Below are 15,555 nucleotides of genomic sequence, written 5' to 3'. Positions count from 1 at the left end.
TGGAGGCTCTTATCATACTCTGATCATTTTTTAAGATATATATATATATATATACATAGGTCCCACTAATTAAAATGTATTTGACCATCATGACTTTTTCCAACTCCTCACCAAAGGAGGACCCTCAATGCATGTATGGGCGGGACCTGACTCTTCACTACCAAACAAAAAACACAGCCAACAAATGGGCCCCGTACAGAGCATAGATAAAAACAAAATAAGAAAATAATGGCCATGATATCATTATTAAATTACATCCAACCACATACAAAACAACTTATGTATTGACATATCTGATACATAAACTTTTATATTTACATTTATGACAAATATGCTATAAACCTTTGCAGTATCACTTTTAAAAAAATATACAAAAGTGATGTTTTTGATGTGATATTAAAGATTGGAATGCTATTTATGCAAATATGTAAGTTTGTGTTAGATGTTTAAATACATGAAAATTGTGTGGTTTGTATTTAAATGCCCCAATTTTTTTTTACATAAGTCCAAAAATCAGAATTATTTTTGAAATTAAATTAAATGTAGCATTCGAAATAAATATTAACAGGTCATTATAATTTTAAATATTAAAGAATCGTAGCAAAACATCAATATTTTTATTTATAAACTAAATGTGATATGCATACAGTCTCAAGCATGCATGTACATGTACATGCTTATGCGTGTGCGTGCACTTGCAGCGAGTAAAAATGATAATTCTAAAAAAGGTAAACAAACTTGGCCATTGCCCTCAATTGATAAGAGTAGAGGTAAATAGTGCCAAAATAACTTAAAACTAGTTGTGTTAATTCAAAACTTAAAATGGTTTGAGGGCAACCTTACCATCATATCAAACTTAGGGTTTTGTTAAGTTGCTCAACTTAGAGCCTTTGAAAAGTCTCCATGCCATTCCATGTAAGGCACATTGCATGCACATCTCACATATCATCCTTCTTGTGACCTTGGATTTCTAGGTTGGATTCTAGATTGGACAATTACTTATTTTTTTCTTGATTTATGTGTAATATTTGTTTGTGCAATGAACAAAACCTACTTGAATCACATCTAAATTACTGTTATGTAGGGGTGTAAACGAGCTGAACACGAGCTAGTCTAGAGTCAACTCGTATTTGAGCACCACTATTCGTGTTCGGCTCGTTTATATTTCGAACAAAAAAAAATGTTCGTATTTGACTTGTTTCCTTAACGAGCCAAACACGAGCTGTCTATGAATAAAGAATCATTTTGACAAGCCTAATAACGTAGAATGTTAAGAGTTACATTGAGATTTCAATCTTGTTCTTTATATTAAAACACAATTTAAATGTAATTTAATATGTTCTTATTCAATTTTTAAATTAACACTTTTAATTGATTATAAATCTTTGTAGGCTTGTAGTTAATTAAAATTTTTAAAAAAATACCACTCATCAAATATATTGTTTCGAGCTAAAACGAGCCGGACTCGAATGAACAGATATTTGCTCATGTTCTACTCTTTTATATATCGAGCACAAAAGAATTATTTGTGTTCAGTTCGTTAACTCAGTGAACGAATCGAACACGAGTTTCTTAACAAGCCGAACACAAGCTATTCGCGAACAACAAACCATTTTGACAACCTTACTGTCATGTTCATTGTGTTTAAGTGAACTTTTAATCTAAATTAATTTATTTAAGTACCAAATTTATGGTTTAATTGTTTTGAAAGCATACTATATTTTTTCCTTAAATATATCCCTGTTAATCAAACAAATATATGCACAAAAATCATATAGATGATTTCCAATTTTAGGAATGACTCCTATCATTTACATGAATATGTTAATTATATTATGGTGCAATTCAGGAAACTACTCTGCGGGTAGATGAGTAAATCCTTTACAATTACATTTTTTGGTGCTATCAATTTTCCAAATTACAAATGAATTGTAGCACAAAATAAAATTACTTAAGCATATTTTTATGGAATTTTAAAATCATCTAACAATGGAGAAAGGTTACAATATGTCATGAAATCTTTCTTAATTCTTCTTATTGTATCTTTTGTTGAATAATTATGTCTTTTTAATTTGTTTAATTTTAATTGAAGCCGGTCTAAGAAGTTTTTTTTATAGATTTGAAAAGTCAGAGAAAGGGAGTTAAGGTTTAAGAACAAAATAAAACAAATGGAAGACACCATCATAAGATAATTTTCTTGAGCCTTTCATGTTAGAGGTAGGATGCCAACATAATACTATATGAGTAAATGAATTTCACGTTTCTTGTATGATTTGGTGTGCTCCTAAATGTAAGGAGTTTTGGAACTAGATTTTATCGATCATAGGTTGTGTTTTACTACTCTTAAATATTTTGCTTCCATTGCACTTTAGGGTAAGTTTATGATAGTTGGATAATGATTTACGGATATGAATGTAATTATACGTCATGAATGATATAGAACTATATTCATTAATATTCATAGTGCTAGGTGGAATGATTTTAAAATGATAATTGATCATTCTAAATAATGATCATTACAAACCATAAAAAATTCAAGGCACATTGAATATGTATTACACCTAGAACCCATGATTTTATTAATGGGTAAAATCCTACATTTTATGAAGCATCTCTCATGTATACTAACTTGTTAATGTGCCATGAAAAATAATTTTACATGCTTCTTTTATATGTCTTTACAAATGAATGCAATGATAGGGTATATAATTTGTGATCTTTACATAAAAAAAGGTATACATAAGTATTAATAATTTTCATTTCCTTATATTTAATATAATTTACATGACATATATGAGTGATGACCATACTAAACAAAAATATTTTTTTTAGCCAAGTATTTCATGAGTTTAAATTTGTGTAATTAAGGTTTTGGTGTGTACATTTCTTCCTTCTTTTGATCGAGTCATACATACTTAATCCTTAGGTTTTGAGTAATGTGTCACTTTAAATACTTTGTACCACATGCTCTTATCTTTCATAATTTAATTGAGTTGTATTGAACTCATTTGATTGCCTTAAATCAATTAAGCTTTTGAGCTTGCCTTATTCTCTTCCAATAATCATAGTTTGGCTACATTTGATGACCATTTTAATCACTACATGGTAATCTTCATCTTTTCATTTTATTAGTATATCATCTTTGTCTATTCCTATATTTTTATCTTTCTTTTGATAAGTAAGAAATTGCATCAAGTGGTCTTTAAATTCTTTTTCATTACTTACCATTCTTTGGAAAACACATGGAATCTCATGAAATTTACCAAAAATCTCCAAACTTTTCTAAGAACTCTTCAAAACCCACATCATCATGAGTTCTATTCCCTATCATAAGCAAGACCAATCTCCCTCTTCCTCTTCTCCCTCTTAGGCGACGTCTTAAACATGTTTATAAATAATATTCTTATTCTCTTACAAGGATATGCATTCTTAAATGAAAATTTTCTTTGGAGTATTCTACAATGATTTGTGTGTTCTCCGTTATAAGTAAAGTTTCTCTATTGTTGTAAGTTAAAAAAATGCCCGCATAGATCAAGATGAAAGCCGACGACAACAGAGATCTGTCGGCCAACCCAACCAACTGGCTGGCCACCTCGCTGGATGGACCCAACAACAAAAAGATGTCGAATATACAAAAATGTGCTAGACATATGAAAAGATGTTAGATATACGAAAGATGACAAACACATGAAAAGACGTCAAATACACAAAAATGTGCCAATGAATATAATGATAATATGTAACTCTCAAGGACAAGAATATAATCTTTATACTTTTATCCTCCTATCATCTATAAATAGGAGGACATTTTTCATGTAAATGTATTCATGTCATTTAGGCTTCCAACCATTTTGGCATCGCTCTCTCATTCTCTTGTAACAACTATTTTCAATATATAAAAAATGTTTGAGAGCCCGGGGAACACCCCCACTTTGCCCCACTGGGGTAATCGTGCCTTTATTAATCCCTCTATTTCATGTCTTTGTTAGTCCCTATATTCATACATAGGTAAATGGTTTAAATATCTTTTTATTTTGTATCTAAACAAATAGATAAATTAACTTTTTACACTTTAGTCACTCGACTTTTTAGCCTTATTTATTGTAATTTATAGTTAAACTAGAATTTACAAATTGCATTTGAATCTTATTTATATGTAGTTATTTTTATTAGCCCAAGATGATAAACAACAATAAAAAAGAGTAATAACTCCAAAGCTTATTATTAACTGGTTAATTAAATTTTTGAATCATAACATTAAAACATTTGAGATATTTGCTCATAGAGCATACAAACTAAATTTCTTTTGGTATAGTATAATGGATATTTTATCAACATGAAAGCTAATCAAGTACTTATTAGAATTTCCATTGACCTTATTACAATTCAATACCTATGACTAAACTTTCTAGTATTTGTCATGACCTTTGATATAGAGAATAATCTTAGGTATTGTAAGGATTGTCATATAGCTAACAATTTTTGAAAATCATTACCTAAATAATGATTATCACCTTAAGTAAGGATCTATTAAACTTTAAGAGTAAATACACTATATCACCCTATTTATAGATTCAACACAATAAAGAATATCAGTGTAGTTTCATTGAAGAACTCAAGGATGAAATGAAATTTTAGTAGAAATATTTTTAGAATTTAATGTTAATTAATCACCTATAAAATTATCTTGCAGCTATATAATGATGAGAATATCAAGCAATTATTTGCTCTTTTAAAGTCATTTGTTCTTGTTCATAGACTTTTAAATATAAAATTTATGCTTGATTCACCTCACATTGAGCGAAGCAGTGAATCCATTTTTAAGATAATAAATTTTACTCCACAATATGGTGGCTCTTATTTCACATATAAAAAATTGTTGTTCAAAATGATATGATCACTTGCTCCAAAGCCAAATAAAATTTTATATTTTCTCCCATTTTATTTGCATATTCATATAGATGTAACAAATCCCATTTTAACTTATTTAAAGCATGATGTATGCCAAAATATTTTTTTAAAAATTTACTATTAAAATATGAAAATTTTAAAAACTATGATAATTTATCGAGATGATCCGTAAAATATTAATTTGTTTAGGCTGATATGGGACTACCAAAAGTTTGATACGAGATAATTTTATAGGTGCTCTTAATTGGTTAACCTATGAGAAGATATGGACCTGATCACATTATGAGGATGATTAATGATCATATTAATGAATCTTACATTCTCATAGAGCTAGAGTGTTTATTATTTCAATGTAGTGAATTTTAACTATTTGTTGTGGCTAAGCCTTAAATATTTTTGTTCCATGCATAACATTCATTTGTAGGTCAATAATAATTATGTACTACACCATCATTGTTACCCTTAACTTATTAAGTGTGATTTTATGTAAGTTAGTTACCCATAGGTTTCTTAGCACATATAATATGTTCATCCCTCTAAGAGATTATAAATGACTTGTAATAATAAACTTTTACCATCTACTTCAACGTGTACATGTGTTTCATTTAATAGTGTCAAATTATTTGAAATCAAAGAGATGATGCATGATGAATTTTGAAGCTATTTTAATATTTTAAAATCTAGATTATATACTTAGGACCCTTCTTCATGTATTTTACTTTGATTGAGGCTCATGTATTTGTCAAGAGTCATTTTTGATACTTTGCATCTCGTATTATCATTCCTAACATATCATTAATTTGTGAAGAGAGTCATTAACCAAGTCATGTATGTACTTGAGCTAGCCTAACTCTCTTTGCTATACTTTATTTTGACCAAATATGGTTGTCCAAAAATTATTTGACCTCTGTTTTATCATTTGATTACCATTTCACCAACAGCCACCTCCCGTCCTTCTCCCTTCTCTTAATAGATTAAACATATAATTATTTATCTTATAAACACACTTCCTTTATTATCTTTATTGGAAAAAATACATTAAATTTCTTCAAAACCTAATTCAAAGTAAAAAATAAAAAGAGAAAATTATATCACCATGAATTATCCTTTGTTTCTTATAACGGTTAATCCGAGCCTTGATTATGGATAAAAAAGAAGAATCACTTAAATATATAAGGAATCTGAATTTATAATTATATAAATAGTTATACATGCCATAAACTAATATTTTTATTTACTTTTTATCATATATTTAGATCAATAATATGTGATTGAAGTAATAATTATGAATATTGGGAATGGACCGACATAAATCTCGAGGAGATTCAACTGTTCAGAAGGCAGAAAAGTACAACTAAAAAGGGTTCACCAACAAAAGACCATAAGATACCCGCTTATCAAACTAGACATAGTAGACCGAACCAAAGTCAAGGCCAAAGTCGACCGGATGTAGTAATCCATCTAGATCCAACAAGACAAAAACATCCAAATGGTTCGAGCCCTAATCCATCAGACCAAGACATGACATATAAGCATGCAAGCCAACTACCATAAGAATGCCTATCGCAATCGACTCAACCTTTTGATAGACTAGACCCTAGAAAAGACTCGGCTTCTCGGTGATTTCATGTTGCAAATTATAACTCCATGTTTGACTTGGAATAACATAGGATATATGTTAATGTTGCTTATAAGAGAAATGATTCAATTCCTTAGACTAAGTAAGAGAGAGAGAGAGAGAGAGAGAGAGAGAGAGAGAGAGAGAGAGAGAGAGAGAGAGAGAGAGAGAGAGAGAGAGAGAGAGAGAGAGAGAGAGAGAGAGAGAGAGAGAGAGAGAGAGAGAGAGAGAGAGAGAGAGAGAGAGAGAGAGAGAGAGAGAGAGAGAGCCTATAAAATCAATTAAATTTATTTTAAATGACATTTCTCTAAAGATGAAAACAATAACATGTGTATGCAAACCTAATTGGCACTTCTCTAATCAACTAAATGTTCTAAAAAATGGTAAATTTTAAAATTTATGAAGGTTCAAGCTCAAGAGAATGTCCTTTAAAAGAACCTTTTGAAGCCAATCTCAAATAAAATTTGAAGAATATTTCTTAAAATTAAAGTTAAAAACCTCATTTAAAATTTATTTTTTTAATCTTTTAAAGAATTAATTATACCCAACCCATTTTTCAAAACAAAACTCAAACAACTTCTTAAAAAAAAGCAAAATTGAAATATGTTTTCTACCAAAACTAAAATCTAATAAAGTTAAAACTCTCAATAAAAAATTTAAATCCCTTAAAACCTAAAAGACATCGAAATAATCTTTTAGTTAATCAAAATTAAAACATATTTTTCTGAAATGAAATCCTTTTAAGAAACCTTAACTTAAAATCTTCATCAAAACCTTTTAACAAACCTTAACTTAAGATCATTTAAAGTTGAAACCTTTTATCTTAATTGAAAAATTTTAGCAAACCTAAAGCTTGAAACTTCTAATAAAACATAAAACCTTTTTCAAAGCTCTACTAAAAAATTTCAAACTAAAATAAACCAAAACTTATATAAATCAAGCTCAAATCTAAAACCATTTCTCAAACAAAACTAAAATAAATTTAAAAGAAATCTAAGAGATCCATAAAAAAAATATTTTCTAATCACAACCAGCCTTCTTCTTCAACTCATTAATTAAAATATCAAACTTGCATAACCTTTATAAGGCTCTTTTGAATAGCTTAGCATAAAACAAGATTTATACATTCATAGGCATAATGAATGTGCTCCTTTCTAGGAGAATGTGATTTCATAAGCTTAGCCTTTAAGTATATAAGTCTTGGGTCATTTTAAGTATTTACATTTCATATGTAAGTTCATATCTCTTACACTCTTCACGTGATAAAATATTTTATAAAATTACTGTTTTTATGAAAGGAAAATATATTTTGTAAGCATATAAATGAAACTCAAATATGAAGAGTTTGAACATGACAAGTTTGAGTTGAACTCTTTCAAATATAAGGCTCTAACACATAACATTAAACAAAACATCAGAGGGCCACCTTGGAGAAAGAAACAAACAAAGAATATCAACTTAGGATATAAAATTAAATTCAAACCCAAGCTTAAAAGAAAACCATGATTTATCACACACACTGACAAATTAGAAAAATAAAACCTAAAAAATTAGAAGAAAATTATGTTTTTTACCATAACTGACAAATCTAGGATTATTAAACCCTAAAAATAATTAAAAGCACCAACTTTAATTTTTAAAACCACCACCTAGGTAGATGCAAATTGTGAACCTTAGGTTAGCCAATGTAGAAGAAAATCAATGGCCACACACACCCTAGAGTTGTCTAGTCTAGATGCCTAGGTTAGTTCACTAGGTATCCAATAGATAGAATTAATGACCATGACATATAAAACAAATAGCTTACCCCTTGGGACTATGTGAGTACCCTAGGACAAATCAACACATGATTACTAATGAAGATACCCAAACTATTAAATAATAGGAATGCCTACTATATTCATTGTTATATCAATAAAAGAGACATCTTGTTATTTTGTTTGTTAATAGTTCAAAGATCCTAATGCATACAAGATAATGAAAAGTCATGAGCATCTTGACCGAGGGCATTGTTCCCAAAATTTAGGTTAGTCCACCTATTTAGTCTCTTTTTAAGAGTTATTTTAGGTTAATACCTCAACTTCATCTAGAAATCCCCCACCCTTTCCTACCACTTAGTGTAGGGTCGATTCCGAATTCAAAGCCATACTCAGCCCAAATTCTAATCTCCTCAAATCAAATATCCAAATCCAACTTTCAAGTCGAACTCAACTCCATATCAAACTTGACTTGATACCAATTTCAAATTCAAAACCAATTTGCTGAAAAAAAAAAAAAACAACAAATTATTTAAGAAAAACAGCTCCCCAAGTAATCGTAGCAGCGGTCACAAAGCAAAGCAGGAGAACAGGGCTTCAGAATGGCACTCCGCTCTACTCCTTCGCCGTCTTCAGTGATCGGCCTTCGCAGATATCTCCAAATCCACCCGCTTCGTGCGGTCTTCTTCCATCGAGCTCACTTCTCCACATCTCTAAAGAATTTTGGGTCAACAAGTGTAGATCGCAATGGATCCGTACCTAGGATTTCTCATGTCTGTCCAAGCGCCGATCACTCTTGTACCGAGGAGATGAGCCCTTCTTCATCCAGAATCTTTGTCAAAGGTAAGGATCGAACCTCAATCTCTCTTTTCTCTGCGTTTCACGCTTTTGAAAAGCTTCCTTAGCTTCATAGTTTCTTGTTTGGGTATTCTGAGTATAATCCACTGCCCATGTTTACACCTGAAGGTTCATTTCAAGCTTCCATACTGCATCGTTTTCCGATATTTACAAATAAGATTAATCATATATTATTTAAAAACCCTAGATGATCTAGCACAATTTTTAAATAGAGCGTGATATAGATGCACCTTCAGGAGATTGAATTGGGATTTGGATTGATCTGGTTTTCCTAATTGAAGAGGCTCTGATTGGCTTTATTGGCCTGAATTGGATGAGGCTAGTCATGAGATGCCTAAAATGTTTGAATCAGAACTTGAATGAGTTTAGGTTGATCGCAAAAAAGCTGCCTAAGCAGTTATTTGGTATGCAGTTTTTGAAACACTTGTATTTTAACTTGAATGCTATATTTTAAAAATACATTAGGTGTTTGGTTGGATATAAATAAAATGCATTATGATTTTTCTTTCACTTTTGGTTTCCCTCTTTGGCTTCTTGAGTGAGAAGGTCTGGGCATGGTGCTGGCCCTCCTCTCGCTCTCGGGAGAGGAGTGGGAGCGGCGATGGTCTTAAAGGTGGAGGAGGTGGTACTCGAGAGGTGAGTGTTGGCTTAATTGTTGTGAATGGTTGTTCTTGCGGGGATAGAGGTTGTGTGATCTGTTCCAAGAAACTTGATGCATCTATGGGCAAGATGGGCTTAGGAGATGAAAAATCAATAGGCCGGAACTCTCAGACAATTGGCTGGTCAAATTGTTGGAATGGATACTTGACACCTAATTTCACACCAAATTCGTTTCAGACTGATTTTTCTCCTATTTGGATCGATTTCCTCACTTGCCACTCCTCTATTGGAACAACACCACCATTACTTTTATTGCTGTGCTGTGGATTGATGGTCAAACAAGCTCTTGGGGAAGAAGCTCATATGCTCGGGTTTGGGTTTGGGTTGAACTTTCAGAAAGGCTCACACTGGGTGTCTGGGTCAAAGGTATCATTGACAAACTTTTTCTGAAAATTGTGTACAAAGGGATATCTCACCTTTGCTTTTGGTGTGAATTCATGGGCTATAAATAAGTTGGATGTAGTTTTGGTAGGGGCTCGACTAACCATGTGGGGAAGATAGATAACACACCCATAAATCCATTAAGTCCAACTCCGATTCTCCCAGGCGGTTTCGTGTGGAGGCGGTGAAGGAACCCAACTATAGTGATACAAGCTTGAGGGAGGGTCAAGGGAATTCGATATATGATCCCAAAAAGAAAACTGGAAATGAAGAGGGTTCTAATGTGGGTGGCCAGGAAATGCTTGTGGATCCCACAACACATTCACAATCTTGCCAACAGAACAAACAACATAAGACAATTAAATTTAAATAAAAATTAGGACATCAAGGAAATTTGAAAGGGGTGGCTAGCATTTGGCAGGAGGACTGAAATTGACAACAATCGAAAAAGAGAATGGGAGCTCATAGAGTAGCCAACCATTATGGTGACAAAAATGTTGATATTGGGGTTAAAATCGTGGATCAACCACAAGCGGTTTTTAATTCTGCTCATATTCTGGAGGAAATGCAATCAGAAGGAAATGCCTTGGTGAGCATTACAAATAGAAATACTGGAAGTATAGTCTCTAAAACTCATTTAGAAATGGAGCTAGCTCGCCTAGGTTTGGTGGCTCCACAGCCCAGGAAAATGAAGAAAGCTATAGAGGAAATTACGGATGGAGGGAACATGCCCCCTTTAGTGGACCAATGATGAACATTCTTTTTTGGAATTGTAGGGGTGCCCGGAAGAAAGCTACTGGCAATTTCTTAAAGCACCTTATTGGAGACAACAAAATGCACTTCATTGATCTTGTGGAGACTCGGGTTGAGCAGTTCAATCAGAGACACATTGATAAGATGGTTGATAATCGATAGGATTTTCGCTTTCAGCCTTATGTTGGTAAGTCGACAGATATTATTATTTTGTTGAGGAGACATCTTCTCTCTTTCACCACCATAATCATGCTTAACCAGGTTATCCGAAAATACTATTTTTTTCTGGACAATAAAACATGGATAGTTGGTATAATTTAAGCTAATAAGGACCACTTAATTCGAAGAGATTCATGGAAGTGCATCACATACAATGCCGAAGCTGATGTACTAACTCTTATAGGCGGAGGTTTTAATTGTATTGTTTCACATATGGACATAAGAAGTGGAAGACCTTTTTTTTTAGCTTAGGAGTTCAGGAAACTCTTGATTTTATGGAGAGAAATGGCTTACATGACTTGGGCTTCAATGGCCAAAGGTACACTTGGTGTAATAACAAAGATTGAAGGGAAAAAAATTTGGGTGAGACATGATAGAATCTTTGCCAACTTGGCAGCTGTCCAAATTATCCCTTTTGCTGCAACCAACCACATCAAACCATTGTCTTATTGCTCTGCATCTCAACCAACTTGAATTCAAGCAAGCTAAAATTATCTGATTTGAGGATATGTGCTTATCTTATGCTGTTGCGTGGCATCCAAACTAGTTGGGGAAAGCTGATTATGGTATTGAAGCACAAATTATGGAAAGGAGGTGCAAACACACTCTCAAAACTTTATTTTAATGAAGCAAAAAAAAAAAAAAAAAAAGTAAAGAATTGGGGGTCCTCAAGAATAGATTAGAAATTAAGATTTTGGACTACTCGGAGGAGGTTTTGACGGCTACAACTGAAACTGAACTTTGTGCTAATGTGCACAAATTCAATGTTATACTGGCGCGTCTCACTATGTGGTGGCAACAACGTGCCAAAGTTAGACTGCTGCAGGAGGGGGCTTCGAATGACAACTTTTTTCACTCAATGGCTAGGTCTCAGTATAAGACTAACCGCATCATCCGTTTGAAGCAGAATGATGGGAGCTTTTTTGAGGATAAAAAATCAAATTATAAAGACCCTCATTGATTTCTTCACTAATAAATGAAGGTGCCTATCAGTATGGATGGTTGTCCAGACATTGAGATGACTCTTCAGTTGGGAAATCCACTACACAACTCAGGACTAAAGTACCGATGAGGAAATATGAAATGCAATAAAACAAATGGCTCCTAATCGGGCTCCAGGCATTGATGGAATTACCACTACTTTTTTAAGCAATTCTGATTTATCATTAACAAAGAGGTTCTACAAGAAATCCATGACTTTTTTTTTACTAGCAAAATGCTAAATACTTCGAAAGAATCACTTTGTTGTTCTCCTCCCTTGGTGGAACATGCTGATGCACCTGCGTGATCCTACATTTAGCCTTATGATCAATGGAAAACAATTGCCATGGATTAAAGCGGAATGTGGATTCTGACAAGGGTGCCCACTCTCACCATACTTGTTCATTATTTGTCCGGAGCTTCTTTCACTCGCCTTTCTCCAAAGAGCTGAACATATAGGGATCAACCCTTTTAATGGTCCCATTAGAATCTCTCGTCTGCTATATGCGGGCGACATTATTTTATTCTCGGAAGCATTGATGAAGGTGGCTAACGTGTTGAGAAGTATTCTAGACAATTATTGTAGTTGGACATGTCAACGTATTAATTCCTCAAAATTGGCCACATTTTCAGTAAAGCCACTATGGGTAGAATAAGTAACTTTTTTCAATCCAGACGGGTGGATGAAATCGAATGTCTCAGGATTAATTAAAACATCTCAGCTCACAATGCCCATGTAGCTCATTATCCTCACAGAAGTCTCTAGTGGAGTTCTCAAGTAGATTGAAAGACTTAGTTTCTTTGGCATAAGGAGCCAAACCGTCACCTGCTACATTATATTGCTTGGGAAATACTATGTCAACCATCTTATTCCAGGGGATTCGATTCATGCTTTGGATAGGTGGAAGGGACCACTGCGAGCCAAGCTAGCTTTGAATTATCTTCAGGATCAAAACTCACTCCATTTATGCTCAAAGAAGAAGAATGGCAAATGTTTGCATAACAACATACATTGCCACAACGGTTCTACTACCTTGAAAATGTTATTTGATGGGGTGGCTTCTCTCGATAATATCTAACGTTGTAGAATTGTTAATGGCTGGAATATTGAGGTGGTGGAACAGTGCTGGATACAGGACTTACCCAAGCTAAATGGCCCTGCCACGCTAATGTAGAGAGACTTGAAAACCTAAAATTGTCTGATCTTATCAGTAATAATTGCTGGAATGAATAGATGATTCAAGAATGTTTTTATAAGAAACTTGGGGATAGAATAATGCAGTTTCCAATTAATACAAATGCCAAACAAGATGAAATCGTACTCATCCGTATGTACACATGTAGAACTATTACTTCTCAGGCATATGAAGTTGTTTTTTGTTATCAAAGAAGTGAGTTCACATGGCTTAAGAGTTTACAGTTACACCTATGAGAACATTGGGACTTGGCCCAAGTTGAACTTGAAGCCATTTCACTGATAAAGACGATGTGTGGCAATGGTTGCTTGAGAGCAAATGAGTAATTATTGAAGGAGACAATGTGCATATCATACATTTCTTAAGATCCACATTAGAGAAGAAGACATGGCAAAGCTAACCGTCCACGGCTCTAAATCTAGTTTTCCTCACTACCTTTTGACAGTTATATTCCTTCGCACGGGGATTGCAGCCGTGCTGCTCACTTCTGCTCCAATTTGGCTTTAGAGAATTCTTTTGTTTTAAATCATGTAAAAATGATCATATTTTTTTGCTTTTATTCTTATAAATGATAGGTCACACTTTTGTACATGATAGACACATATGGACATACTTTTTGTAATCTTGACTTTTATTAATGTAATGTTTGCACACTTTTTAAAAAAATGCATAGTAATTTTTTGTTGTTGTGCCCTAACATAAGGTTGACAGTGGGCTGCAACCACAAGCGGTTGCGAGCGATAGTAGGGTTGTAATTGAGCAGAGTATGCCATAGATTGGATTTGGCTTTATCATATTTTAAGTTGTTAATGTTTGACTCAAGCTTGAGTCATGCTTTCACATGTATGTTTATTTTAGATTCATTTAAATTTTTTAATAATGAGATTTGGCTTGTACTTAGCTTTTTTTATGTTTAGCTTTTTTTATGTTAATTGAACAAGCATTTCAATGTGTTAATAAACAAACTAAAAATTCAAACTATGCACATGACCTTTCATAGAAAGTTGCTAACAAAAAAAATTTATAAATCTAAACAAACAAGCAATTGAATAAATTATTAATTAATATCTAATTACTCTACACTAATTAAATAAGATAATATATAAATGACAAAGCAAATTTTTTTGCAATCAAGTAATCAGAACATGAACTAACAAGCTAATTTATTGAAATAGTGAAATAATAAAGAATTGCATTAAATTAATATGAATATTTACAAATTTTTTTTTGAAAAAATTAAAATGTTAAGAAGGTATGAATATTTATCTGGATAAGAAAATTTACATGTGAAATAAGGTAGGCAAAAATGTAAATTGGGTTAAGACCGGTTGAGAATTTTTGACTTATAAGCAAATTGTAGTGCGTAAAATGGCAAAAATATTGAATGTATAAGATATTATATATTTAACAGTGATTATATAATGATAAATAGGGGTGTAAACGAGCCGAACATGAGCGAACCTAGCTCGTGTTCGACTCGTTTATATTTCGAGCTCAAAAAGTGTGTTCGTGTTTGGTTTGTTTGCTTAACAAGCCGAACACGAGTTGTTCACGGACAAAAAATCGTTTTGATAACCCTAATCACGTAGTCATAAGATGTTAAGAGTTGATGCAAGATTTAAAAATTATTGTTTAAATTGAAACTTTATTTGAATCTAATTTAATAACTTTTATTCAATTTTAATTAACACTTTTAATTGATTATAAATTTTTGTATCCTTGTAGTCAATTAATTTTTGTAGAAATACTATTCATCAAGATATATATATATATATATAATTGAATAGTAATATTTATCTTTGTTCGTGTTCGACTCATTAACTTAGCGAATGAGCTGAACATGAGCTGTTCACGAATGAGTTGTTTTGACAGCCCTATTGATAAATATATATTTTACATTTAATAATGATATATTAATTAAAATTAAAAAGCATGGTTAATTAAATATTGATAATAACAATGTATTAATTAATAAATTTGTTGGCTAATAGATAGATATTTATAAAATAATATGTAATTAATAATTAATTTCAAAATAATTATAATATATTATAATTAAATAATTAATTAAATGACACTCGGTTAAATTTTATTTAAATAATATATCATATATACAACAACAACAAAACCTTAATTCCACTACGTGGGGTCGGCTACATGAATCGTTTTTCTCCATTGCGTTCTATTTAGTGTCATATTTTCATTTAGTTCTAGTAAATTA

General features: G+C 32.2%; 1 protein-coding gene across 2 annotated transcripts in view; it reads left to right on the top strand.

Moving 5' to 3' along the window:
• Positions 1-8,836: 8,836 nt before the first annotated feature.
• Positions 8,837-15,555, top strand: part of LOC110030930 (glycine-rich RNA-binding protein 2, mitochondrial-like) — a 17,259-nt gene continuing 10,540 nt past the window's right edge. Inside the window, exon 1 of one of the 2 annotated variants that reach the window (XM_020733927.1) lies at positions 8,837-9,129. In XM_020733927.1, the coding sequence (XP_020589586.1) occupies positions 8,889-9,129 (241 nt within the window). In that variant the 5' untranslated portion in view covers positions 8,837-8,888. The remainder of the gene's footprint in view (positions 9,130-15,555) is intronic. The other variant, XM_020733926.1, reaches the window with a different exon arrangement.

This window comes from Phalaenopsis equestris, unplaced genomic scaffold (assembly GCF_001263595.1).
Source record: "Phalaenopsis equestris unplaced genomic scaffold, ASM126359v1 Scaffold000761, whole genome shotgun sequence".
NCBI lineage: Eukaryota > Viridiplantae > Streptophyta > Magnoliopsida > Asparagales > Orchidaceae > Phalaenopsis > Phalaenopsis equestris.
This window is presented reverse-complemented; position numbering and strand designations above follow the sequence as displayed.